Source organism: Peromyscus maniculatus, chromosome 4 (assembly GCF_049852395.1).
Source record: "Peromyscus maniculatus bairdii isolate BWxNUB_F1_BW_parent chromosome 4, HU_Pman_BW_mat_3.1, whole genome shotgun sequence".
NCBI classification, from domain to species: Eukaryota; Metazoa; Chordata; class Mammalia; order Rodentia; family Cricetidae; genus Peromyscus; species Peromyscus maniculatus.
The window spans coordinates 142,560,318-142,588,268 of record NC_134855.1 but is presented as its reverse complement, the minus strand read 5'-3'; the positions used below and the strand labels follow the sequence as shown (position 1 = coordinate 142,588,268).

At 52.2% G+C, this 27,951-nt stretch overlaps 2 protein-coding genes across 2 annotated transcripts; one reads left to right on the top strand and one right to left on the bottom strand.

Annotated features, from left to right (window-relative positions):
* Positions 1-3: 3 nt before the first annotated feature.
* Positions 4-5,985, top strand: Ctsa (cathepsin A). The gene is made up of 15 exons (XM_006970975.4): positions 4-156; positions 331-509; positions 623-734; positions 1,176-1,226; positions 1,314-1,400; positions 1,628-1,783; positions 2,097-2,188; positions 2,653-2,737; positions 3,242-3,333; positions 3,418-3,493; positions 3,574-3,716; positions 4,303-4,378; positions 4,980-5,069; positions 5,223-5,327; positions 5,548-5,985. Exons 1-15 carry the CDS (start codon positions 103-105, stop codon positions 5,629-5,631), a joined length of 1,482 nt encoding a protein of 493 aa, XP_006971037.3. The 5' UTR covers positions 4-102; the 3' UTR covers positions 5,632-5,985.
* On the bottom strand, positions 5,919-23,448 carry Pltp (phospholipid transfer protein). Its single transcript, XM_006970976.4, has 16 exons — positions 23,296-23,448; positions 22,585-22,695; positions 22,402-22,501; positions 20,416-20,544; positions 19,734-19,889; positions 18,564-18,627; positions 18,420-18,483; positions 17,361-17,452; positions 13,777-13,953; positions 13,630-13,689; positions 11,012-11,176; positions 10,850-10,917; positions 6,845-6,887; positions 6,683-6,746; positions 6,523-6,599; positions 5,919-6,223 (listed from the first exon to the last, which is right to left on the bottom strand). Exons 2-16 carry the CDS (start codon positions 22,682-22,684, stop codon positions 6,101-6,103), a joined length of 1,482 nt encoding a protein of 493 aa, XP_006971038.1. The 5' UTR covers positions 22,685-22,695; positions 23,296-23,448; the 3' UTR covers positions 5,919-6,100.
* Between the last annotated feature and the right edge of the window lie 4,503 nt (positions 23,449-27,951).

Here is a 27,951-nt window from a genome sequence, read left to right as displayed (position 1 = left end):
CCTGGTAACTGACCGCTCCCGACCCTCAGGCCCGCTGACAAAAAAAAGTGGACATGAGCAAACTGTCACGTGATGCAGAAGTTCACGTGACTAGGCCTACACATGACTTCCAGTCCACCGGCGCCTCCTGGAGAGCAAGGACGCAAGGAAGCAGAGGTAAGGAGATTCCCGGGCTGATGGGCAGTGAACGAGGTTCTGGGGCAGGGGGCTGAACCCGGGTGAGGGCTGCCCGGGGAGATGCGCACCAGCTCCCCCCCTGGGACTGCTGCACCAAAGCGCCGAGGAGCGGGGTGACCGGTAAACATCCTCTGCCGATGCTTCCTCCCGCAGATGCTGCGAGCCGCGCTGTCGCCACCGCTCTTGCTGCTGCTCGTGTCCTGGGTGTCCCGGGGCGAAGCAGCCCCGGATCAGGATAAAATCGATTGCCTCCCCGGCCTGGCCAAGCAGCCCGCTTTCGAGCAGTACTCCGGCTACCTCAGAGCCTCGGATTCCAAGCACTTCCATTACTGGTATGCGGCCCTGCCTACCGAGGAGGGCATGGTAACTGGGCGGGCGAATTCTGATGACCCCAGGCAGGACAGGGTCTCTTACTTGCATCAATCCTGCCCTGTACCCTTCCTAGGTTTGTGGAGTCGCAGAAAGACCCAAAGAACAGCCCCGTAGTGCTTTGGCTCAACGGGGGTCCTGGCTGCAGCTCCCTAGATGGGTTCCTTACAGAGCACGGCCCCTTCCTGGTGAGTTGACCTCTGTTCTCTCCCGCTGTGAGAGAGGGCGGGAGACTCGGGAGAGGCAGGGAACAAGGAAAGCGCAGGAAGAGGGAGGAAGAAGGGACCTGTGGCTTCCCAAGTGTGTTTTCTTTCTTAACACTTTTGAGCCGGGCGGTAATGGCGCACACCTTTAATCCCAGCACTCAAGAGGCAGAGGCAGGCGGATCTCTGAATTCAAGGTCAGCCTGGTCTACAAAGCGAGTTCCAGGACTGCTCTGTTACACAGAGAAACTGTCTCAATAACAACAACAACAAGAAAAACCCACATTCTATTTTGTTTTGTTTTCTCTGACCCTTGACTACCTTTCTGTACCTCTCGACGAGTGTGGCAAGCTGTAAAGAACCTAGCAGTGTGGCTCTTTCCACCCAGCTGCTGACTGGGACTCACACAGTTGTGTTTCCTCCTAGATCCAGCCAGATGGCATCACCCTGGAGTACAACCCCTATTCTTGGAACCTGGTACATCTGCAGCTGTGGGTCTTGTGGGGGTGTCTGGGTACGTGAAGGGGTGGGGACCCTCCTCTGCTCACTCCCTCCTCCCTCTAGATTGCCAACATGCTGTATATCGAGTCCCCAGCGGGAGTGGGCTTTTCCTACTCAGATGACAAGACGTATGTGACCAATGACACGGAGGTGAGTCTGGTGCCTGCACCCTTCTCCCCATTTCCCCAAAGGTGGCACAATGGGGGCGGGGGAGGGTATGGCCTCACAGTCCACTTTTGGCTCTGTCATATGCTCTGTGGTAGGCTCATAACAAAGTCACTTCCTCTTGCACAAAATAAAGTGGGTTGGACTCATCTCTGAAGACCTTTACAGAGTAAACATCAGGTCTCCTGACTCCTCCATCTCCCCATCCCCAGGTGGCTCAGAACAATTTTGAAGCTCTTAAAGATTTCTTCCGTCTCTTCCCGGAGTACAAGAACAACAAACTTTTCCTGACGGGAGAGAGCTATGCTGGCATCTACATCCCCACATTGGCTGTACTGGTCATGCAAGATCCCAGCATGAACCTCCAGGTGCAAGGCGGGAAGGGAGGGAAGGGAGGCACCTTGGGGCCGTGACCTTGGACTAGTCAGGTCAGCCCAGGTGCTCCCTCATAGCCTACTAGTTGGCCCTTGACTACTCTGTCAGCTTGCATGCCTCCTACCACCGGAAGCTTTCTGTCAGGCTACCACTTACGTTCTTTCAATTGACTGACCTCCCCCGCCCGCCACCCCCACACACCACTCCGGATTTCAGCTTCTAGATTGCAGGTCTGGGTGTAGGTCAAGGGAGGGTCCCCCTCATTCTCATCCTTCGGAAGAACTGAGAACCCTGGGTGTTTCGCAGGGGCTGGCTGTGGGCAATGGACTTGCCTCCTATGAACAGAATGACAACTCCCTGGTCTACTTTGCCTACTACCATGGTCTTCTGGGGAACAGGTATGGGAGAGGGCAATGTCAAGGGTGGGGCAGGTCATAAGATCTCAGCACTGTCCTCCGGCACATGACATTCCTGCTCTGGTTTATGAGTAGGTAGGGTTGGCCAAACGGTTTGATGGTTAAAGGCCAGGAATAGAGACGAAGATTCACAGGCAGTAAGGAGGCTGGGCATGGTGATAAACACCCGTAAGCCAGCACTTGGACACGGGCAGCTGTGAGTGTTGGACTTACTTGAACCCAGACTACCTAGAAAAACCTGGTCTCAAAAACATTTATTTTTTTTTTTCTTTCTAAAAAGGCCCTGAGGAGGGCTCTCTGTGTGGACGAGGGGGCAGGTTCTTGGGGGTTGGGTTTGCTAGCCTGCACACCATACCCTCTGTCTTATCTTTCTTCTCCCCTGGGGTCAGGGTCTGATGAGAGGTTGGAGGGATCTCCCAGCACCCTGCACCCTTTCCGACCCACAGGCTCTGGACTCAGCTGCAGACTCACTGCTGCTCTCAGAACAAGTGTAACTTCTACGACAACAGAGACCAGGAATGCATCAACAATGTGAGGCCCCGCCCCTTCCTGGGCGTCAGCCCTTCCTCTCTGGTCCTGAGACACCGCTCACTCCTCTTCTGGGGAACCCCGTATCTCTCCAGCTCCATTGCCGCTCTCTGTGGTGGTACTGGGGATTGAACCCAGGGCCTCATGCATGTGAGACAAGCACTCTACCAACTGGGCTGTAGCTCCAGCCCATCCCCCAGCCCTTCTGTCTCAGACCTCCCGACACTGTGGTGGTCTCTGCCAGATCCAGCAAGGAAGCTGAAGCCAAGGATGCTTAAGCCACTTACTCTAAGTCACGTGGCAGGGAACAGTGGTGCTAGGATTGGACCCAGGCCTGGAAGATTGCTTCCAGTGAGCTTTGGGCTCTCTCTCTGTTGAAAAAAAAAAAAGAAATGGGTGAAGGGTGGAGACAGCAGATGAGGTAGGAGAGCAGTTAATCTTGAGGGGGAGTGGGTAAGGTCATGGAGAACCATGAGGTCCAAAAAACATAATGGTTTGTTGTCACAGCTCCAGGAAGTGTCTCAAATTGTGAGCAGATCTGGCCTCAACATATACAATCTCTACGCCCCGTGTGCTGGTGGGGTGCCCGGCAGTGATAGGTAGGTGCTGCTGGTTATGCCTTGGGCCAATCCCACCAGCCTCTAGAGGCCCAGCACCCATCTTCCCTACCCCCCCCCCCCCAGGTATGGAGACACGCTTGTGATCCAGGATTTTGGCAACCTCTTCACTCGCCTGCCACTCAAGAAGACGTTTCATCAGGTATGCAGGGGCATGGGCTTTCCCCAGGGAGTGGGGGTGGCAGATGAGTAAAGGCCCTCACCCTGTGCCCGCGCCCCCAGGCACTGCTGCTGCGCTCTGGGAACAAGGTCCGCCTGGATCCCCCCTGCACCAACACCACCGCCCCCTCCACCTACCTCAACAACCCGTATGTCCGGAAGGCCCTCCACATCCCTGAGAAGCTGCCCCGCTGGGACATGTGCAAGTGAGCTCCCGTGGCCACGCGCGGTGCAGGAGGTGGCATCAGCAGGGTTCGCGGGGTTCACAGCCAGGGCTCCTCCAGCGGGGGGTGTGGACATTCAGGGTGAAAATTGGTGGTGCAGGGTGTTTAAGGGCCTTGACCTCCATCTTGACTGGCATTCAATTAACTTGGACGTAGCCACACTGGTTAATATCAGATGAGCCTTGTCTGACCTCCATTGCCACCCAGAGCTGCTCAGTTCATTCTGTGACCCCCCCTTCAAGTGATAACCCTAGCTCATCAGAGCCTCATGGGGTCTTTCCTGACCGGCCAGTGCCCATGCTCTAATCTGTCATTGCCTGGTGTTTCTGTCACACCTGCTGGGCCCTACACACCAAATGCCAGCTGTATCCCAGCCATTGTAACCTCCAAAGGATGCTCCCTCACATCTCCAAGTTGGGTGGGCTGAGAATCTCTGAATGCCAGCTCCGTTCAGATAAGTCCAAGAGAGGTGGTCTGCCCACAGTTGGGAACTGGAAAGGGGCGACTGTTGACTGTCCTCCTCTGTTCTTGTTTTTTTTTCCGTGTCCTGTGCTCGTGCTCCCCGCAGCCTCGTGGTGAACTTACAGTACCATCGTCTCTACCAGAGCATGAACTCCCAGTACCTGAAGCTGCTCAGCTCACAGGTATGTGGGCGCAGCATGGCAGGAGCCAGCCACGGCTTTACGTCATGGTAGCCGTAAGCTCTAGGGCAACGTGTCAAATGGGGCGCCCCGTTAGATCTTGCCCCCACCCCACCCCCACCCCGCTGTTGTTTTATGTCGTTATTCCGAGACTCTGTCTTGCTATGTAGCCCAGGCTAGCTTTGAACACAGCAATCCTCTCTCAGTACCGGGATTAGAGGTGTGTGCCAGCCAGCACGCCCAGCTCTGGGAAAGTGTCATAGGTGTTCTCAGATGCGTTTTCTGTCTGTAAAAATGAGCCTAATAAGCTGGGCGTGGTGAGTCATGCGTGTAAGCCCAGCCCTGGGGAGACTGAGGAGAAACCTCAAGTTCTAAGACAGTCTGGGCTCATGATGAGACTGTCTCATTTGGGGTATGGGGATATCTTCCTCCCAATATAGTAAAAGTGTCTGGTTGGTGCTTACTGGACATGTAGTATGCAATCAGAATTTCAGGTTCCTGTTATTAGCTGGGCTTCCGAATTCCCAGGAAGGTAGGGCTTAAACCAGGGAGGGGCTGAGGGCCTGGGCCTAAACCACACTTCTGTTTTCCCCTTCTGCTCCAGAAATACCAGATCCTACTATACAATGGCGATGTGGACATGGCCTGCAATTTCATGGGGGATGAGTGGTTTGTGGATTCCCTCAACCAGAAGGTAAGTTTGTGCTGGGTGGTGGGGGCGGGTATGCCGGGAGGGACTGTAGTCTGCAGAGGGCAAACCTGGAGGACTCTCCAGTCCTGAGGTCTTGAGGGCAGCTGTGAACAAGGATGGCGGGAGCCACTGGCTGATGTCTCCCCGATGGGACAGATGGAGGTACAGCGCCGGCCCTGGCTAGTGGACTACGGGGAGAGCGGAGAGCAGGTAGCCGGCTTTGTGAAGGAATTCTCCCACATCACCTTCCTCACCATCAAGGTAGGACTCTGAGCCTCGTGAGGGACGCTGAGGCCAGAGGGAATGTGGCGGGGCCTCCCATCTTTACCCTCTGGCTTTTGTTTTTTCTGGGTCACTAATTAGCGCATCAGGGCAGGCTTTCAGGGTGAAGAGGAGAAGAAGAAAGGTCTTGGGATGAAATACCAGGGGTGAAGGGTGATAAATATTGGGGATCCAGATCTCACAAAGCGTTGCTCCCCAGGGTGCTGGACACATGGTTCCCACGGACAAACCCCGAGCTGCCTTCACCATGTTCTCTCGTTTCCTGAACAAGGAACCGTACTGAAGAGACCCTCGGGAGTCCTCCGAACCTCACTCAGCCCCTCCCAGCCTCTCTCAATGGAGAGGTCGTCCTTTATGGAAAATGCCCCCGTGGGGCAGGTCCTGCTCTAACATTGTCTCTGACTTCCCACAGCCCTGTGCCTCCCAGCCTGGGCCTCAGGGCTTCACAGAGACAGCCTCGGAGCAGTGAGCACTCTGTCCCCCGCCACAGTGCAGTGGCCTGGCCTCCCCCAACCTGCTTTAATGAATGCCCCGTCCCAGGACCCCAACAGAGCTCTAGGGCAGCCCATGGAGAGGGGTGGATGGATTGTAATTGTCGGTTGGCTGATCATGAAATTAAATCGGGTACAGCTTCAAACCGAATTCTTCTCTGTGGCACTGGGGACACTACTGGCCGTGGATGGGAAGGGGGGAAGGGCTGCTGCTGAGAAGACTCAGTTCCTCAACGCCAGCTCCCGGGTGGGACGAAGGACTCAGGCAGCTGCTGTAGAGGGTGGAGGGACGCTGGAGTCCCCAGCGATGGCGGGGCGGCTCTTGTTGATCACTTCTCGAAGCCCTTTGGCAAAGTGGAGGTCGGCCCCAACGGTGAGGAAGCCCTGGGAAGGGGACAGGGAGTCTCACTCATTCCCTCAGTAGTTTGGAGGCAGCCTTTCCAAACAAACACAAAGAGACTCGGCACATCTCAGGGGCCCCAGCTCCTCTGCAGTGTGTCTCCTCCATACCTGGGCTTTGCTTCTGAATAAAATCCCTTACTACTTCAAAAAAAAAAAAAAAATAGGAAGGAGCAACTTGTGGAGAAGGGGCTTTGGGGGCAGATAGCACTGGGGTGCTGCGGGGGGTGGGGGGGTGGGGGGAGGCCCAGGTGTGCATCCTCCCTCCCACACAGTCTACTTACAGCGTGGTTCGTCACCACCTCACGCACAAAGTTGATGCCCTCAGGGAGAGGGATCTGCACCCCACGCCAGGTCCGCTCTGTGGGTGGGAGAGGCAAGCTCAGCGGGGTCCCCCCAGCCAAGCCTCTGCCCCCATCCTTCCTCACACCCTCCAGCCCTCACCATTGAGCATGGGCATCACTCCAATTTGCAGCAGTGTCTTCAGCGGGGCCTGCAGTGGGATCAGCTGAGGGGAAAAGGCACAGACGGGAATGGGTGGTGGGTTTGTGTGAGCTGCCAGCCCAGACCAGGGCCCGGACCCACCCACCGCCATTCCCAACTCACGGCCAGAGACTCCAGCGCAGACTGATTCGAGTAGATTTGAAACCTGTAGGAGAGAAACGTGCCCTGTGTCCATGTAACCTGGGAACATCCTTTCCTTCGTCCCTACCTAAGAGATGGCCCCAGGTGTCAGCCTTCCAGGTCCCACAGAGTCATCTTGTGGCTGCCATTGCCCAGGGGTGCATCCCTGAGGGACTCCTTGGAGCCCCTTTTCATTAAGTCTGCTACTTATCATTTATCAAGAAGGCCTACTTGTCAGACTAGGTCAGCAAGTACGGTTTGTTTTATCCAATGACATTCAACAATGTTGACTCCCTGTCAGATAGATACTAAGCTTATTCAAAAGATTAAAATAGGACTTGCAGCGCCGGGCGGTGGTGGCGCACGCCTGTAATCCCAGCACTCGGGAGGCAGAGCCAGGCGGATCTCTGTGAGTTCGAGGCCAGCCTGGTCTACAGAGCTAGTCCAGGACAGGCACCAAAACTACACAGAGAAACCCTGTCTGGAAAAAAAAAAAAAATAGGACTTGCAAAAGGGCACATGTGGGTAAGGATGCCTGCCACCAAGCCTGACTGCCTGAGTCTGAGCCCTAGGGACACGTGATAGAGGAGACAATGGATTCCCACAGATTGTCTGTTGACCACATCGATGCACTCCATGCACTCGACGACCCACACACAGAAGTGCATGTGCACATAGGAGCACACATATGCAAATTAATTTTAAAAAGAAAAGCTAGTCAGGCTGGTGTCTCGCTCTTTTAACGCCAGCACTCAGGAGGCAGAGGCAGGAAGTTTTCTTGGAGTATCAGACCAGCCTAGTCTACATCGTGAGACCTTCTATCAAAAAGGGGCTGGGGGCACAACACTGGGAGGTGGCTCGGGTTAAGAGTGTTTCCTACTCTTCCAGAGGATCTCAGTTCAATTCCCAGCAACCATGTCTAGCAGCTCGCGTGGCTTGTAACTCTAGCTTCAGGACATCTATCTGAAGCTCTCTTTGGACCTCTTCAGACATCCACGCACACATGGCATACACTCACAACACATATACAAATAAAAACCAGGGGGCTGGAGAGAGGCTTCAGCACTTAAGAGCACATAGTGCTCTAGGGAACCAGCACCCACCTCAGATTACACCTGCCTGGAACTCTAGCTCCAAGGGGGGCAGTGCTCCTGGCCTCTGGGCACCCCACTCCCATGCATGTACCCACACTCTCTCACACATATGTGTAATTAAAAACAAACTATGAGGCCGGGCGGTGGTGGCGCATGCCTTTAATCCCAGCACTTGGGAGGCAGAGGCAGGTGGATCTCTGTGAGTTCAAGGCCAGCCTGGGCTACCAAGTGAGTCCCAGGAAAGGTGCAAAGCCACACAGAAAAACCCTGTCTCGAAAAACCAAAATAAATAAATAAAAACAAACTATGACTAAAATAAACCTTAAAAAATAAAGCTGGGGGCCGCCACAGAGGCACAGGCCTTTACTCCCAACACCCTGCCTTTAATCTCAGTACTTGGGAGGCAGAGGCAGGCAGATCTCTGAGCTCAAAGCCAGTCTGATCCACAGAGTGAGTTCCAGGACAGCCAGGACTACACAGAGAAATCCTGTCTCAAGAAGGGGGTTAAAAAAAAAAAAAGGAAGAAAAAAAAACAAAACGCTGAAATGCTGGGCTGGAGATGCAGAGCCCTTTCCTAGCATGTATAAAGCCCAGTTCCATTCCCAACGTCACATATAAATATACATATATATATATGCTGCTGGGGCACACATGTGTGGTGTGTGTGTGTGTTTGCATGGGTAAAGGTGCACATGTGTGTAGGGGTGTGTATGCACATGTGCACGTGGAGGCTGGCGGTCAAACTCAGGTCCTTTTTCCACATACACCATCCACCGTCTTGTTTTGAGACAGAATCTCTCATTGGCCTGAAGCTCCTGGGTTAGGCCAGGTGGCTGGGGATCTCCAGGCTCCTTCTGCGTTCTCCCCAGTGCTGGGGCTACAAGCCATTGTCTCTAAACCCAGGCTTTTAGGCATCAAACTGAGGTCCCCATCCCTGAATTCATTCAGCTGAGCTCTCTCTCCAGTCCTTGGGATTTTTTGTTGTCGATGATGTTTTGAGACAGGGTCTTGCTATGTAGGTTAGTTAGCCTTGGCTGGCCTCAAACCCTCTGCAGTTTTCCTACCTCAGCCTCCCAGGTGCTAGAATTACCCGGCCAAGCGGCAACACTGTCCTCACAGGGTGACTCAGTCCTCACTCACAGCCCTGAGAATCTGGGACTTTCAGAAACTGCTTGTCGCCGATGAGGAAACCGAAGCTGGAGAGGTGACATAAGTCACCTGAAGTCACGTGGCTGTGTGGACTAGACCCCGCCTCTAGATTCCAAGGCCCCACTTCCCCGCTACCCAGCCTTGGACTCACTGCAGCCTCGGAGCCTAAGGTCGTTCAACCTGAGGAGTGCCCTGGCTCTGCACTGTCTACAGTACAGCCACTAACCAGTTAATGAACTGTGACTGCAGCCCAAGTGCTGTTTCATTATGACGCTCCACATGCAGAGTCGCACATGGCCAGGGGAACGACGCTAAATACGCAGCCCTAGAGAGTAGACGGTATTTCCCCGTATGTGGCACAGCAGGAAATGAGCCTTGGAAGGATAAAATGACTTGCTCCAAGGTCTCAGCGGCGCTCGCTGAGCAGAGGTGGAGGCCCTAGCCAGTGTTTCCCCTCTTCGCTGTGTGACTGCGCTGTGTCACCCGACCTTACTGAACCAATTTGCTCATCTCTAACAATACCTGCTTTGCCTGTTTCCAGATGCCCGGAGAGTGCAGAGGAACTGCCTGAAGAAATCACTGTTAGCCAGGAATGGTGACACATGCCTGTAATCCTCGCACTCGGGAGGCTGATCTCTTTGACTTTGAGGTCAGCCTGGTATATATACACCGAGTGCCAGTTCCACCCAGTACTACATAGTGAGACCTTGTCTCAAAAGAAAAAAAAAAAAGATCGAAGCACTTTGGGGGTGGGGGAGATGTAGTTCAGTTGGTATAGTGCTGTCCTCTCGCATGCCCTAGGCCTTGGGTTCAGTTCCTGAGCTCTGCATAAACAGGACATGGTGGTGTGTGCCTGTGATCCCAGCACTCCGAGATGAAAGCAGGATCATCATCGGCTACATAGTAAGGTAGATGGTGGATGTGTAGGTGTGCGTATGTGTGTACATGGCATGCATGGGGAGGTCCTAAGGACAGCCTCCAGGGTCTTGGTCCTCAGGTGCCTCCCAACTCTTATTTGAGACAGGGTCTTTCATTGGCCTGGAATCTCATCACATAGGCCAGGCTAGCTCTCCTGTGAGCTCACAAGGGTCCACCTATGTCTGGTCATCACTGGGATTAGGCATGTGCCACCGTGTTCAGCTTTTCCCAGGGATCCTGGGGATTCAAACTCGGGTCCTTGTGCTTGCAAGGCAAGTACTTTACCACATGAACCATCTCTGCATCCTTGAGTTTAAATCTTTTGTTTTTAAGATTTATCTATTTTTGTTTTATGTGCATTGGTGTTTTACCTGCATGTCTATGAAAGTACCAGACCATCTGGAACTGAAGCTATGACAGTTGTGAGCTGCCGTGTAGGTGCTGGGAATTGAACCTGGGTCCTCTGAAAAATCAGCCAGTGCTCTTAACCACTGAGCCATCTCTCCAGCCCCAAGTTAAAATCTTCTTTATTCATTCATTCATTTTGAGACAGGGTCTCACTATGTTACTCTAGCTAGCCTGGAACTCACTGTGTAGACCAGAGTGACCTTAAACTCACAGAGATCCTCCTGCCTATGTTCTGTTTAAAGGCGTGTACACCCAGACTCGAGTTCAATTTTGTACGTACTAACAAGGTCAGCCCCCAGCTGGTAGGAGGCTTACAGGAACAGCTCAGTTTTAGCCCCATGGCTCTGTAGGGCGGGTGTCACTACCCTGGAGATGTTAAGACCCAGGAGGCCCACCGGGCTCCTTATCGACTGCATACCTGCGAAGGTCCAGCTTCGTTCGCAGCGCCTTGCCTCGGAGGGTCATCTTAGCACTGAGACGGGCTTCCTGAAGAAGGGCCCGAGGAGACATGACGGACTGGAAAGGTTCACGGCCCACTTCCCGCCGACCCCCCCAGGCGCCCTCATTCCGGGGCCCATACCATGATCATCTTAGACAGCTCGACTTCCGGCAGCATGGGCGGGGCCAGGGTGATGGTGACACTGGCCGTGACGGCGATGGTGGTGCCCGAGGGCTTGATGGTGCAACGCGGAGGGCTCATGGCCTGCAGCTTCAGCTTCAGTGGGGAGTTAATCACCGAGGGGCTCTGGGGACAGAGCAAGGAAGGCAGGTCACTGCCCCAGACTGTTACCTGGTGAGCGCTGGGGAGGGTGAGAAGCAAGGCATGGCACGTACAGACCTGTGTGGCATCACCCCACGCCCTTCTGACCTACACCCAGCCCCCATGAGTTGGGCAAAATAGTGTCCTTCCTTCCTTCTCTTTTGACACGGGCTCTCGCTATGTTGCCGGGCTGGGCTTCAAACCCTGGACTCCAGAGCTCCTCCGACTCCAGCCTTCAAGTGCTGAAGTTATAGTATCCACACCTGACTCCCCCTTCCTTCCTCCTCTACATTTAATCCAGAATCAAGTCCCAGTCGGGACGCCCCAGGGATGACCTTTTTGCTTAAGCATGCCAACCCCTGCCTCCTCATCTCTGAGCTGCTCTACAGGCCACGTAACACTATTAAGTGTGTGTGCTTACTCATTGCTAAACGTGATTCTGAGCCAGGTGTGGTAGCAAAACCTGTAATCCCAGTCTTTGGGAGGTAGAGGCCGGAGGCTCAGGGGTTCACATTTATATATATATATATATATATCAAATTTGAGGCCAGCCTGGGCTACATGAGATCCAGTCTCAAAAACAAACATTCCCTTACGTATAATTCTGACCACAGCATACATACACAGTAGCTCACTTAAGTCTCAACCAAATGAGCCAGGTATTATTATCCTTAATTTGTGTATGTGCCTGTGGTGTGTGTGTGTGTGTGCACACGCACATACGTGTGTGCATGAACATATGTTCTTGCTACAGGTCAACTTTGGTGTCTTTCTTTATCACTTCCAACCTTATTTTTTGAGACAGGGCCTCCCACTGGACTTGATTCAGCTGGATTGGCTGCCTAGCAAGGCCCAGGGGTCCTCCTGTGTCCTCCCCAGAGCTGTGACTGGATGCTGCTCCCAGCTTTTAACATGGGTGCTGGGGATCCAAGCTCGGGTCCTCAGGTTTAAGGCAAGCACTTTGCTAACTGAACCATTCCCTCCAGGGAATTGAGGCAGACAGACCAAGGTTGTGCAAGGCTGTGTGGTTATTCAGCTGCAGAGCTGACAGACAGTCTGGAAATACAGTCTTGCCTGTAAACTACTCAGCCATTGCATTGACCATGACGATGACCACAGCTGTTTTGTTGAACATGTGCTCCATAGCAAGTGCTGTTCTAATTACATGGTGTTACTTCATTGAAAACTCATGACCAGACAGGCGGTGGCGGCGCACGCCTTGAATCCCAGCACTGGGGAGGCAGAGGCAGGCAGATCTCTGAGTTCAAGACCAGCCTGGTCTACAGAGTGAGTTCCAGGTTCCAGGATAGCCCTGGCTGTCACACAAGAGAAACCCTGTCTCATAAAACAAACAAACAAAAAAGAAAACTCATGACTATCTGTGGGATGTCTTTCTATGCGCTGTGAATATGTGTTGCTCTGATTGGTTGATAAATAATCTGCACTGGCCTATGGCAGGGCAAGATGGCCTCAGGCGGGAAAATCCAAGACAGAGTGAAAGGAGAAAGGTGAGTAAGGGGAGACGCCGCCGAACCGCCATCCAAGGAGCAGCATGTAATGGGACGCAGGTCAAGCCAAGGAACACGTAGCGATACATAGATTAATAGAAATGGGTTCATTTAAGATGAAAGAGCTAGCTAGCGAGAGGCCTGCCACAGGCCATACAGTTGGTCATTAATATTAAGCCTCTGAGAGATTATTTTATAAGCAGCTGTGGGACCTCAGGGCCAGGCAGGACACAGGAAAACTTCCAGCTACAGTTATGTGTGTAGAGCAGGCCAACGTGACCTGGAGTCACGGGGCCTCAAATTGCTGTCACTTAGAAAATTGTAGGTCTGTGTATCATATGCATGCAGTACCCTCAGAGACCAGAAGAGGGCATTGGTCCTCTTGAATTAGAGTTACAGACAGTTAGCTACTGTGTAGGTGCTGGAAACCAAACCCTGGCTTCTCTTTGAGAGCAGTAAGTACCCCGAGCCACTGAGCCGTCTCTCCAGCCCCACAGAGATAAACATATTTTTAAAAATGTTTGTAGACTGGGGATAGAACTCAGAGGCAAGCATCCTACCAACTGAGCTGTATCCCTAAACCTGTTTTTAAGGGTTTTCATTCCCTCTCTCCTGCCCCATTAAATAAAAGCAAGTAAAGGAGTGTGCTAACCACCCTGAAGGCCCCTACACTCGGAAGGCTTGGGTTCTCTCCCAACCTCACAGCTGCTCTGTGAAGGCGACAGGACAGAAGTGCCAACCCTGCTTCACAGAGTGGGAAACAGGCTTGGCAAGGTGAGGGGACTCGGCCACAGGCAAAAGGTCAGGCCTTCCGTTTCCTCTATGGCCAGCACTGGAGATCTCCAATGCACCCTCCACCTACCACCTCACTGTTGTGTAGGTGAAGTGACCTCCAACCCCAGCCACACCCTGCCTCTAGCCAATACTCACCAGGAGAACAATGCTCCCAAAGTAGGTGGCCCTCAGAAGCATGTCCAGGTCACTTGGCACCTGTACCAGGGAATTAGGAATGAGACAGGGTTGTCGGCCTCTCCCTCATGGGCCCTCCTTACCCAGCCGCAGACAAGCCTGGTATACCTTGTCGCCGACAAGCGTCAGCTGCAGGGCTCCCGCCTGGAAGTAGCTCTCCATGGCAGAGTCAAAGAAGAACTCAGAGAAGGCCACGTACACCATCCGCTCCTCCTCCTCCAACTGTGGCTCAACTGCCCTGTTGAAGAGGCTCCAGTTCCCCTCAGTCAGGGGGAAGAATGTTCCCTGGGGTTGGGAGTTCAGGGTCAGGGGCAAGGCAGATTGGATTTGTGCCAGGCGTAGTCAGGAGCCATGGAGAACTGGACTGTGTGACTGTTCTGGGTGGTGGTGGTGGGGTTGGGGGTCACGGGCCCATCTCAAAAAGCATCGCAAAGAGGCTAGGGACACAGGAGGGGTGTGGCAGGGAGCACAAGAAGCAAGGCATGGAGCTGGAGAGATGGCTCGGATGTTAAGAGCATGTACTGCTCTCCCAGAGGACTGGGGTTCAATTCCCAGCACCCACACGGTCGCTCAACAGTCTGTCAGTTCCAGAGGATCTGAGTCCCTCCTCTGTCCTCCACAGGCACTGCATACACATCGCTGCACTTACATGTGAGTGGGCAAAACATTCATACACACAAATAAGCCCAGAAAGAAGCAGAGAAACAAAGAGCAAAGAAAGGCAGAGAGGATCTTTATATAACATGACACAGAACAGGTCTGAGTGGTCTTGAATACTAGCCAGAAGTAATCACAGCTGCATTTACATATCCATCATGGCCACCCAGTTCCAGGTACTCAGGGCCCTCCTCTGCTTGTATAATTTTGAGATGTGGTCTTCCTCTGTAGCCCTGGCTGCCCTCATCATGGCAATCCTTCTGCCTCAGTCTTTTGTGTGTTGGAATATCCCCGCGTGGGCCACCATGGTGCTTCCTTCGGTCTGTCTAACAGAAGGCCCCTTTGGTCCACACCACAGCCCTGGAAGGCATGTTATCTCACTGTGCTCTTTGCACTTATTAGGAAACAGGCTCAGATGGGTGATGCAATTTGCCTGAGGTCATGCTGCTGGCCCAGGGTGGGATCGGGATTTGAACTTACGCCAGTTGAGCTTCAGAGGCTTTAGAATATTGTGCCACCGACCACAGAAAGGAAGGAGCAAAGGTGGTCACACAGCAACAAGTCTTCACGTCCATCAAATGAACCCGGCTGGGGTGCCCTATTTCCTGGGACCTTCTGCTCAACAGGAGCCCTGCCTGCTCTCCCCTCCCTATAATAAAAGACTTAAACTTATAAAAGTCGCCTCCTGTGGTCCACACATTTCATTCTTCAAATTTGTGAGATAACCTGAAAGTCGTCAGGCACTGTGGGGCCCACTTTGAATCCCGGAACTCAAGAGGCAAAAGCAGGCGGATGTCTGTGAGTTAAAGGTCAGCCTGATCTTCAAAGGAGTTCCAGGCCAGCTAGGGCTACATAGTCTAAAAACAAACAAACAGACCTTGAAACCTGCTGGCTCAGGGTGGCTTTGGTGGCTGTCCAGTTTCTCTCTAGCCCCCTATCTAAGCCCACCTTGGGCAAAAGAAAGGCCTCCATCAAATTCAGAGACGCCCCAGTATTTCCTGTGTCTTGATGATTTCCTGAGCAGGAACCTAAGGGAGAACCCATCGGGAAGAGACCTCCCATTGTTATTCCAGCCATTCCAGCTGTCAGAAAGGCTGGAAGGTTGAGTCTGGGTTCATCACTCTCCAATCAAGCCTTGAAGGCCGGAGGGAAAAAAGTCCACCGAGCCAGTCACAAATGGATGCAGCCTGAACCTTTTAAAGATGCTAATGGGTTTTGATTCAAACATTTTAACATGCCCTTCTTTTCAGCCCTGTCCTGGTCCTCTGCCGAGAGCTTGTAATGCTGAGCTATAGAAATTCCTGCCTGTTCCCACCGGAAGGGGATTGTTTCCTCGTGCAAGTGCCCCTGATCCATTTCTCCCCAATCCTTTACCCCCCATCACGTTTCTATCCAGGTACCAGTCAAGGACCCTCACTAATCCACCTGTGGAACAAGTGGAGCTACTGAGGAACTCTCAAGTTCCCTTAGATAGGGCCCACTGGAGGGGTACTCCAACTGCCCACCTGACAATCCACTCAGCTCAAAGAAACCAGATTGATAGCTACCCAAACTCCCTAAAGGCAGTTAAGTCCCCCCTTGGGGTGCGGGGATGAGAATAGGAGGTAGGAACAGGCCAAGCAGGGCAGGGACCCCAAAGCCGCAGTTACGAGAATGTCCTGGCTGGAGGAGAGACCCAAGGAGTGTGCTCTGCTCCCAGCTTCCTGGTTTTCAGTCACTGTTGCTTCCAGGGAGGCCATGGCTACAGAAGTGACTGAAACACCTGGACACGGTGGGCAGGCCAACTGGACTGAGCAGCTCACCCCCTCCCCACCCCACCCCCAGTTCCCACCATCAGTCCTCAAAAAAGGCCCCGGACTAGCCACTAAGTGTTACCCTACCTCCAGGGACCCCCCCTGCTACCCAGGAACTCTTCACTTCATCTCTTAAGTTCTCTATAATAAAATACATATTTCTAAAATTAAAAAAAATGTTTTAATAATACAGCTAGACTTTCACACCCACAAATTCAACTCTAATTAAAAGCAGCAGTTAGGGGAAGGAGAGATGGCTCAGTGGTTAAGAACACCAGCTGTTCTTCTAGAGGATGTGGGCTCAGTTCCCAGCAACCATGTGGCAGCTCACAGCTATCTGTAGGTCTTGGTCTAAGGTATTAACAGTCTCTTCACACATGCAGTGCACACGCATGCAGATAGCCAAAGCACTTATATACAAAACATAAAAATAAATCTTAAAACAAAACATGGTTGCTGAGCATGGTGATGCATACCTTTAATCCCAGCACTCAGAAGACAGAGGCAGGTGGATCTCTTAAGTTTGAGGCCAGCCTGGTCTACAGAGCAAGTTCCAGGCCAGCCAGAGCTACACAGAGAAACCCTGTCTCAAACAAACAAACAGCACTGTCTGGCTGGCATGACTGCTCATCTGGTAAGAGAGCTTTTACCGACAGCCCTAAGGACCTAAGTCTGATCCCCAGGACCCCAGGTGGAAGGAGAGAACCAACTCCCACAAGTTGTCTTCTGACCTCCCCATGTGTGCCATGGCGTGTGTTTGCACGCGCACACACACACACACACACACACACACACAATTGTATCTATCAATGGACATGTACAGGCTATGTGTCACTCAAATATGACACCATTTTAAATGATGAACTTGAACATCCTCAGACCATGGTACCCATGGAGGACTTGGACTCAGTCCCCCTCAGAAGCCAGAAGAAGACTGTCGGCACCTGATTCACAGGGTTGGGAGAGGCAGGGGATGGGCAGGGCATCAGCAAGTCCCTGAAGCAAGGACCTTTGAGAGGCACAGCTGGGCAAGAGCTATAGAGACCCAGAATGCAGTTCGAAAAGTGGGGCTCGATCTCCAGATCCAGGAGGCTGAACCCAAGCCTGCAGCAGCAGCAGCAGCAGCAGCAGCAGGGAGCCACAACAGAGTAGAGTTAGCCCTGCAGAGCCCTGCTCAGCCACAGAGAGAAAGGAAGCTGGTTGGAGGTCAGAGGTCACAAGCAACCAACCCAGGCAGCTCACCCGGAACTCCATATCCAGATTGCCGTTGGAGACCACAGGATCCTTCACGAGGGAATAATCAATGCCGACAAGCTCATCCACAGGACTCCGCACTGCAGAAAGGGCCTCAAGTCACTCCAGGCTGGGTGACCCCGGTCTGGTGCTCAACCTCTCCGTCTTTCCTTCATCAACAGTGACACTCCTCCCCTCACAAGGTTCTTATGAGGATCAGATTGGCTTAAAGTGGGAAACAGCGAGAGCCTGGGGTGGTGGACACACGCAGCAATGAAGCGAGTGCTCCTTCCCCCTGCTACCGTGACTACTGGAAAGGTTGCATCAAATCATTAAGCAAGATTGAAAAGGAGGGGCCAGTGAAATGGCTCATCAGGTACAGGAGCTTGCCGCCAAAGCCTGGCGACCTGAGTTCAATCGCCAGAACCCACACAAAGGCAGGGAGACAATCAACTCCACAGTGTTGTCCTCTGACCTCCACACATACACCATGACATGGGTACACACACACACACACCCATGAGCGCACACGCACATGCACAAGCGCGCCCGCCCACACACACACACACACACACACACACACACACACACACACACGCAGAGTTAATAATAATAATGTTTTAAAATGCTTAAGATGGCAAAGGAGTCATTTCTGCTTCCTCCCTTTTCCATGCCCTTTACCCAGTGAGCCTGACGGGACAAAATGGCTGATCCACAGTGACAGACACGGTGACTTTGGAAGGAGGGATTTATGTTAATTGAGCACCCATGAAATGGAAGCTGGAGACAAATGGGGCCCCGTGACCAGCAAGCACATACTAAAGACCTTGACAACTCCTGGGGGAGGTATTGCCAGTCAAGCCAGGAAACCGAAAGCCCAGAGAGAAGTTTTCTTAGCTAAGGTTAGACCACAGGTCAGTGACACATTTGAACCCAGGACTGTTGCATGGCTGGACAGGGAGGGACCTGTTCTACAAGGCTGTATGACGGCAGCACACAGCTCCCTTCTAGCCCTAGCCCCAGGTTCAACCCCGGGCCCAGTCTCCTGGGCCCACCGCACTGACTCACCGGGCACCGTGTCCAGGAGAGAGTTGAGCAGCACTGTCCCGGCGTGATAGAGCACAGGGCAAATCTGGGGGACAAGGCCGGAGTCAGGGCTTCTCAGAGCCAGGCCACCCCTACTTTGTTACCCGGGTCTGCCACCATCCACACCTGCTGATTGAGGAGGAACCGCATCCCAGAGGTGATGAACGTGGAGAAGAAGTTGTATATCCCCCTGCAAGGAGAAGAGAGCCTGGGTCAGCCCAGCCTCTGCCCCGACCACAAGCCAGGCCCCAGAAAAATGACAGGGCCCCAAAGAAACAGTTACAGCAGGTACTCCTTAGCCCCAGCCAGCTCCTCAGCAGAATTCTCCAAGACCCAAGCCCCGGGGGCCCCTCTCCAGCTTGACCCTCAAGACTCTCTCCTCTGCCACATGCCCCACATCCTCACAGCCGCTCAGAGACCCCCCATGTCTAACCTGTACACTCCCAATGCCCTCCCCAGTGCTCCCACCCTCTGTGGCCTCCTGACTGGGCTCAACTGCCTCCTCTTCCAGGCAGCCTTCTCAGATCACCCTCCATCAAAATCCCACCGCCCGGAACACTGTCTTGATTCCACTTCCTGGGTCCTCACAACAACTATTTAAATCCTTCTCCCTGAGCTCTAACTTTCTAAACCTTCAAGGTCCGGGATCCACGACACTTGTTGAAGAAACAAAACCTGACAGGGAACAAACACCAGGTGACAAATCTAACCCATTTCCCGTCAAAAAATCAGCACCAAGGACCCCAGACCCCCCAGATGTCACTCTGTGTTATTATTGTTGAGAATGAAGTACAGGCCCAGCTGTGCACACTGATCCTGTCAGTTTCAGGATGTTCTGGGTTTTGCTTGACACAAGTTCTCATTATATGACCCTGACTGGCCTAGAACTCATGGCCTAGTCCAGACTGGTCTCCAACCCACAGACCCTCCTGCCTCTGCCTCCTGAGTGTTGGAATTAAAGGCGTGCGCCACCATGCCTGGCTCCAGTTTATATTGTCTAAATTCAGGTGCTGGTGACGGGACCCAGGGCTGTGTGAATGTTAGCCAGCTCCAGACCAAGGCATACTAATCCTAACAATTGCTCGTGATGATCCAGCAAAATAGCTTCCCATTCTTCTCCCCATCTTCCAGAAGACGTTGACGCACTGAGCTTTGGCGACTTGCCCAAGTTCACACAGCCAGGAAGTCGGGGGACAAGGGTTGGACACATTCAGTGGGATCCCCCAAGCTTTGCATTTTTCCTTTCCTGAGCCTGTGGGGCTCCAAAGGTGGGCAGGTACCGGGGCTCGGACTTACCTGAAGGTTCCCCCGAAGGCCATATCCATTCTAGAGACAGAGGCCTCACAGGAGACATTGGCCACTTTAATCCGACCCGTGGGATCCTGGGAGAGCTGCAGACCCGTGCGGATGGACACACCCTCGGCCGAGGCATTGATGTAGCCCCCATCATAGCTGCCAAAGGGGGGTTCGTGTTCACCCCTTTGGGAGATTAACCGACGTGTCCCTACCCTTCTCTTTACCCCATACAACATGACACCTCTTTTTTCACATGTGTACAAACTGTTTCTGATCATATATGTCCCCATTGCCTCTCATCCCACTCGGTGCCTGAACCCTTCACCCCAGCATGAACCGCCCTGACATTCAGGACGTTTTTTTATGATCCAATGAGTTTAATTAGTGTTGTTTGCATAAGCATGGATTCGGAGCTACTAACTGGAGTATGCTCAAAGTACCAGCATCTACAACACTTTAGAAAAAATGACTCCCCCACCTACCCACACACACAGAGCCATTCGCTGCCCACAGCTCCTCAGCTAGGGGTGGAGACTCATAAATCCTCCTCATATGTCCTTCTTGTCTTCACCAGACACCCCACCCACACCCCTCTCTTGACTGGGGAAACGGAAACCTGGGAAGGCTCCTGGATACTGGGCCCCAGGCACCAACCCCGCCCCTCAGCGCGCAGGGTCCTCACAAGAACCAGTAGAGAAGCTGCCTCCGGAAGTGCAGCCCCAGGGATGCGTTGGAGATGTGCAGCAACAGCTCCTGGTCCGGCTGGAAGTGGAGCTCCGAGGAGATCAGCTGCAGCTGTGTGACCTTCACACTGCGGGAGGGCGGGAGGGCGGTGTCGGGCGGGTGTCGGGTTGGTCACCCAACACGGGGACTCAGTCGCCCAACACGGGGACTCAGTCGCCCAACACGGGGACTCAGTCACCCAACACGGGGACTCAGTCGCCCAACACGGGGACTCCTCCCTCCTCTTCCCGCTTCAGGCTGGGGAAGCTGGTGGGTGGGATTCTAGCTGCCAGCTGGGAAGCTGGGTGGGAGGGATGGAGTTTTCCTTTGCCCCTGCACTGGGTAACTCAGAGATCTGCTCTCTGGACCCAGGGGCTAAAACAGCCTTCTTTTCTTACGTATTTATTTATGTTTAAAAGGCAAGGAGTCACCAGATGTGGTGGTACACTCCTTTAACCCCAGCACTCGGGAGGCAGAGGTAGGCCATCTCCGAGCTTGAGGCCAGCCTGCTGTATGGAGTGAGTTCCAAGACTGCCAGGCCTACACAGAGAAACCCTGTCTTGAAAAAAAAAAACAAAAAACAAAAGACAGGGAGTCTCCATTTGTTACTCAGACTGATCTTGAATTTGTGAGCCCAAGGGATCCTTTTCAGGAACTACATATGTATTTATATTAAATTACACTCACACACACACACATATAAACACACACAGAGGATTTGGTTAAAAAAAAAATGGCGCACACCTTTAATCTCAGCACTTGGGAGGCAGAGGCAGGCGGATCTCTGTGAGTTTGAGGCCCGCCTGGTCTACAAAACGAGTTCCAGGACAGGCGCCAAAGCTACACAGAGAAACCCTGTCTGGAAAACCAAAAAAAGAAAAAAAGAAAAAAAAAGCCGGGCATAGTAGCACACGCCTTTAATTCCAGCACTCAGAAAACAGACGCAGACCAGCCAATGTGGGTTGAAGGCCAGTCTGGTCTACAGAGTGAGTTCCTGGTCAGCCAGGGATACATGATAAGACACTGCCCAAGAATAAATAAATAGGGCCTGGAGAGATGGTTCAGTGGTTAGGAGCACTGACTGCTATTCCAGAGGACTTGGGTTTAATTCTCAGCACCCGCATAGCAGCTCACAATTCTGTAACTACAGCTCCAGGGAATCCAACACCCTCATGCAAACATGAATAATGACAAAACAATGCACATAAAATAATTAAATCTTTAAAAAAACAAGTAAAATAAAAGATCTATAATCTTATTGCTTGCAGCTCATCCTCTGCCCAAACTGTGATTGCTAGACCTGTTTTCGTTGTGTTTTTTTTTTTTTTTTTTTTTTTTTTTTTTTTTTGTTGTTGTTGTTTTATGTTTTTTGAGACAGGGTTTCTCTGCATAGTCCCTCTGTAGACCGGATTGGCCTCGAACTCAGAGATTCACTTCATCTATGCTTCCCGAGTGCTGGGATTAAAGGTGTGCGCCACTACCGCCCGGCTTTGTTTTGAGTTTTAAAGCCCAATTTGGCATTTAACTTGTGACTCTGCCCCAACCCCCTCCCCTCTCCCCGAATACACGGACCACAAGCGTGTGCCACACTTAGCTTTCCACCTGGTCCTTTGACCCTGCCTCCAACACCTTAACTCCTCACACAGCACAGATCTCCCATCCTAAACTTCCTCCCCGTTAGCGCCACCCTATGCTGAGACTCCACTCGCATCCACTGGCAAATTCTTCCAGCGCATCTCTACAGAGTTCATTGATCCAAGCTTCAATTCTACTGGTTCATATTCCCCTTTCTTGGGCCCGCCTACCTCTATCCATTACCTAGCAGCCCCAGGGGTTCCTTAGAGTCCCACCCAGTCTAATTGGCCACGCCTCGACCTGCCCAGCCCCCGGGGTCTCCAAGGTCATCCCGCCCACCTTTGAGGCCCCGCCTCAAGGCTCTACTTACTCCGAGATGTTGTAGTAGAAATTGCCCTTTTTGCCGTGCAGGTCCGGGATGGTGATGGTCTCCAGCTCTTGCTCCAGAAAGCGCAGCCCCTCCTGCTTCACTGAGGTAGTACGGAGACCCTCAGCTTCTGCGCCCACAGCCAGAGCGCCCCACCCGGTCCACGCTGCCCGCTGCGTGCCTTACCCAGCTCCAGCGCCGCGGAGGTGACGCGGATCTTGCAGCCCGGGAGCTCGGCATGGGCACCTGCCAGGAGCGCTAAGAAGAGGGCCGGGAGCAGGGCCATGGCGACCAGGCCTGGGGGCGGGGTGGGGTCGCAGGTGTCATCTGGGGGGGCTCAAAACCACTCCTTGGACGGGCAACTAGAACGGGGTGCTGGCCCGGACCGTTACTCTCCATAAAACTGTTCGGGGGCACTCGGAACCAATAATCTTGTCTTCGTTTGCTAGATGCAGAAACCGAGGCTCCGAAGCGCGATGCGACTTGCGCTCTGCCTCCGCAGTCAGAGGACTTGGGGATCCGTTCCCTCGTGCAACATCCGCGTGACGAGTTTGGACCTCAGGAGGATGAAACCCCCCATCCCCCCACCACCACTTTCCCTTTTCCGTAAAAGGAGGGCGTGTGCTGGCTTGTATGTTGGTATGGCAACCACCACACGCGCATTCCTGCTGAGTGCTTGCGGTCTCCCAGGCCGCGCGCAGGGGTGGCCCGGCTGACCGCTATCTCCTGGGTTCCCCGTCTCCCCTGGCTCTCCCAGGTCCTAAATCTCTCCCGTTCGGCCTGGTGCCCCATCCCAACGCCCTCCTTAAGGACATCCGCTCTCCTCTCCACCTGGGTTCTGTGGGCCACGCGGCTCAGGAGGGTCTAGGGGTGCGATGGGGACGCGCCCCAACTCACTTAGTGTTGGAGCTGGGGGGACGGCGCGGTCACGCGGGACGGCAGGCAGTGCAGGGGATCCGGGCGGCGGGGTCTGGCGGGCAGCGCGGGTCCAGCAGCCTTTATAAGCCTGGGCCTCCCGACCCCCCTCCTGGCTGCTGTTCTCCCCTCCTCCTTGGGGGCTGGGAGAGGACGGGGCGGGACGCTGGCAGCCGGGAGGGTGGAGAGAGCAATACCGAGCTTGTGACAAGCCCGGACAAGTGGGGGGACTTGCTCCTAAAAGAGCGAGAAAAGTGCCGAAGGCGGCTTGCCAAGCCACAGCTGTCAAAAGCAGCTCTTCCTGCGCGCTCTTCGGCAAACCCCTTCACTTGACTGCGGAGCCTCAGTTTCCTCATCCAGCACAGAATCATTATGGGAACTCCCGCTTCGGCATCCACGCAAGGCCCGAGCCTAGTTTCCCTTTCCTTTCCCTCATAACCATCTCCTCGCTGGCTTTGTTATGGGACCCCAATCTATCAGAGAATTTTAGGGCCCTGGGACCTTCTCTTGGGGAAGCAAGTCCTAGCAAGAATTTAAAGCCCAGGAGGACAGCACAGGGACAACTAGAATCACCCCAGAGGGAGGTTCCTTCCTGGGGAACTGTGAATTCTTTCGTGAACCCTTGGGGCTGGCTGCTCCGCACAGTGTCTCTGCACCCCATGCAGTGCCCCCATAGTTCCAAGGACCAACGTGGAAGGTAGAGGAGCAGATGCTACGTTTTTATAGCCTTGTGGGTGGGCCAAAGAGAAAGCGGAAACTGAGGATGATGCTTCCTGAGCACTCAGCCCGCTCAGCTGACCAAGCAGTCTTGTTTTGTCCGGGACCTTCCTGGGTTCAGAGCTGCATGGGGATCCACTCATTCTCAGACAAACCAGAGTGACTAATCACCACCCTAGATCTGGTTTTACCTTCTTATAGTCTGTGAGGCTGGCTCTCTTAGGAATTCTCTCTGGCAGGAAACTGGAGGTTGAGGCAAATTCTGTGACTGTTACTGGAGAATTCAGGGATTGTTCGTAAACAGTGCGAGATGGGTGAGGTTAGCTCAAGAAGAGGCCCAGAACATTCTGTCTGAGGGACCAGAGTTTACATGCTAGGATATCAGTCTTCGGTCCCTTATTTAATCACTCAGGTTATTTGCTCCTCCTAAAATGGCAACAGTTAAGTTAGAAGTTAGAGAGGAGGAGTGGTTTTGGGTTTTTGAGACAGGTTCTCATGTAGCCCAGGCTGGCCCGGAAATCTCTATGCAACTAAAGATGGCCTTAAACTTTGGATCCTCCTTCCTCTGGCTCCAGAGTGCTGGGATTCTGGTGTACACCATCACTCCTGGTCTATGTGGTGCTGGGATGGTACACACAGAGCCTTGTGCATGCTAAGCAATACTCTACCAAGTGAACTACATCCCCTACCTTAATTGAAGGTTATTGTAAATATAAATGGGTCTATTGCAAGTGCTGGGCACAGCCTATGCCATACCATCAGCAAGGAATGAATGCCATTATGATTAAGGGCACACACTGTGAGTGAGCAGAGAAAGGGAGCAGAGTACGGAGGCCATCCAGAGGATTACAGGCCTGCAAGGCTTTGAGTTGAGGCAAGTAGTCTTCCTGGATTCTGACTCAAGACACAAACCTGGGGTCTGGAAAGATGGCTCAGAGGTTAAGCACCCACTGCCCTTGAAGAGGACCTGAGTTCAATTCCCAGCACCCACATCCAGTGGCTCATAGCCTGAAACTCCAGCTCCAGGGGATCTGACACCTCTGGCCTTGGCAGGCACGGTAGTCACACCCCCACCCCCACACAAAGGCACATACACATAATTAAAAATACCATAGAATTACATGATACATATATATTACATGAAATACATAGAATACACAAATTCATACAGACAGAAAGATTAGATGTTATCTCAAGATGGAGAAGAAAGGAATATAGAGCAATGATTCCCTAAGTACAGAGTTTCTGGTTTTTTTTAAAAGGGTCTTTTTATTTATTATTTTATGTGCATTGGTGTTTTGCCTGCATGTATGTCTGTGTGAGGGTGTCAGATCTTGGAGTTACAGACAATTATGAGCTGCCATGTGGGTGCTGGGAATTGAACCCAGATCCTCTGGAAGAGCAGTCAGTGCTCTTAACTGCTGAGCCTTCTCTCCAGCCCCGAGTTTCTGTTTTGTGTGATGGAAAAGCCCCACAAATGGACAGTAGTATCAGGACATAATATCATGAATGTAATAAATGAATACAATTAATGTAATTAATGAATAAAATATAGTTATTGAATAAATACTGCAAATATAATCAATGAATACCACAAATGTAATTGATATGAGTGTAATTAATGAATATCATGAGTGTAATTAATATCTTGAATATAATTCATGCCACTGAATTGTGAACTTAAAAATGGTTACAATTGCAAATATGTTCATTAAAAAAATAAGGTGGAGTGTAATCACCATACATTATATGTGTGTATGAAATTGAAGACAGCATTGTTCTAAAATAGCAAGTGGTGATGGTGTCATGGGCCTATGAGGATGCTGGACTAAAGTCTATCAAATTGTGCAAACAGGCAAATTGTATACTATGTGAATTATTTGTCAATAAAGATTTTATAAAACATTAGATAGATAGATAGATAGATAGATAGATAGATAGATAGATAGATAGATAGATAGATAGAAGAAGCCAGGCCGTGGTGGCGCACGCCTTTAATCCCAGCACTCTGGAGACAGAGGCAGAGGCAGTCGGATCTCTGTGAGTTCGAGGCCAGCCTGGTCTACAGAGTGAGATCCAGGACAGGCTCCAAAGCTACACAGAGAAACCCTGTCTCGGAAAAAAAAGAAAAAAAAAAAAAAAAAAAAAAAAAAAAAACAAGAAGAAACAAAACCCGGCTCTGGTGCGCAGCTCAGTGCTGTGAGGTTTTCCTCACATACCCTAGGCCGTGGGCCCAGTTCCCAGTGCCCTCCAAAAAGAAGAGACTCTCTTTCTGTTCTTCTGGCTTTCCTCTCATCTCTTCCAGCCACATCCTCTCCTGCCATCTTCTTTTTTAGCCACTGTGTTGCTTGAAAGTGTTAAGTACAGTCGCTAACATTTCGGCCACCAGTGGCTCCTGCCGCCATGCTCTCTGGTCTCGTCACTCGTCCTCCATCCCACCTCTACACACTGTCCCTTCTAGTCCTTGAACACACACCTTTTCCTTGCTCAGGGTCTTTGCATCTGCAGTCCCCTCTGCCTAGAATGCTCTTCCACCTCCTAAGGCTGGCTCTCGTCAACTCTTTTCTAGTTAAATGGGGACATTTTTTTTTAGTAACTTCCTTCCTTCCCTGTCTACTTAACCCTTACCCCCAACCACACAGCCCGGTTGATTTTCTTTTCCTTTTCTTTTGTTTTTGTTCTGAGAAAAGGTCTTGATCTGTAACCCTGGCTGGCCTTGAACTCACTAACCCAGGCATGGGTGTGACCTGGTGGGACAGGAGAAGGTGCCGCCCTCACCCTGACTCTGGGGACTGGCAGGCTCAGCCTCCCCTTTCGGGTGTGTGGGTTCCCTCTTTCCCTCACAGTGTGTTGTAGTCTCACCCCTCGGTCATGCTGCCCAGGGAGGGCTTTGGCAGTCTCCCCGAGTGTCACAGCTCTGCCTTTGCCCGTGGCTTTGAGGAAACTGGAGGCCTCCTGGAACTCAAAGGAAATCCTTTGTGCGTGGCCATCCCGGCCATGTCACTAACACCAGGCTAGCCCTTTAGTCACGTGCTCTGTGTCCACACAGACCTGGTTCCAGGCTTTTGCTGGAGCCCATCAGCCAGTTTTTCTGGGAATGGGCCAGAGGGAACACGTTTAGGATTTGCTCATCGCTACCACTGCAGCATGTACAGACACGACCGACGCCTAAGAGGATGGGGGCCATTGCTCCAGAGCAGCAGTCCTCAACCTGGGGGTCTTGACCCCTTTCACAGATGAACAACCTTTTACAGGGGTTGCTTAAGACCATTGAAAACACAGATATTTAATTATGATTCATAACAGCAGCAAAATTACAGTTATGAAGTAGCAATGAAAATAATGTTATGGTTGGGGGTCACAACACGAGGAACTGTATTGAAGAGTCATAGCATTAGGAAGGTTGAGAACCACTGTTCTAGAGGAAATAGCAAATCTGATCCTGAACCTCAGTCTCCACATCTACAAAATGGGGGTGGTTTAAGTGGCAATGAGGGCTATTATGATAAAGTATACAAAGTGCTAAAACTACCAATGCAGGCCAAAGACTCAAAAATTGAGCTGATAATTAGTATTAACTATTTCAGACTGCCCTGAAAATGTGAATTCACACAACACAACTTTAATGTGGTCTGCTATAAAATAGACATCATCGATCCCAAGGTGGTTAGGAATTAGTTCAAGCCAGTCTGATCCAGAGCACATGCTCACACTGTCCACCTTCTCTCCTTTTTGTTCTTTTGGTGTTGATGGGTGGTATTGCTCATGCCAGGCAAGCCCTCATGCCCTGAGTTACGCCCCCAGTCTTCTTACAAGCACATTTTCGTCTTGATTAGGACGGGGTAGTGTGTGTCACAGCGAGTGTGCAGAGGCTGCAGGACAGCTTGCTCGAGTCCTTTCTCGTCTTCCCACACACGGTCC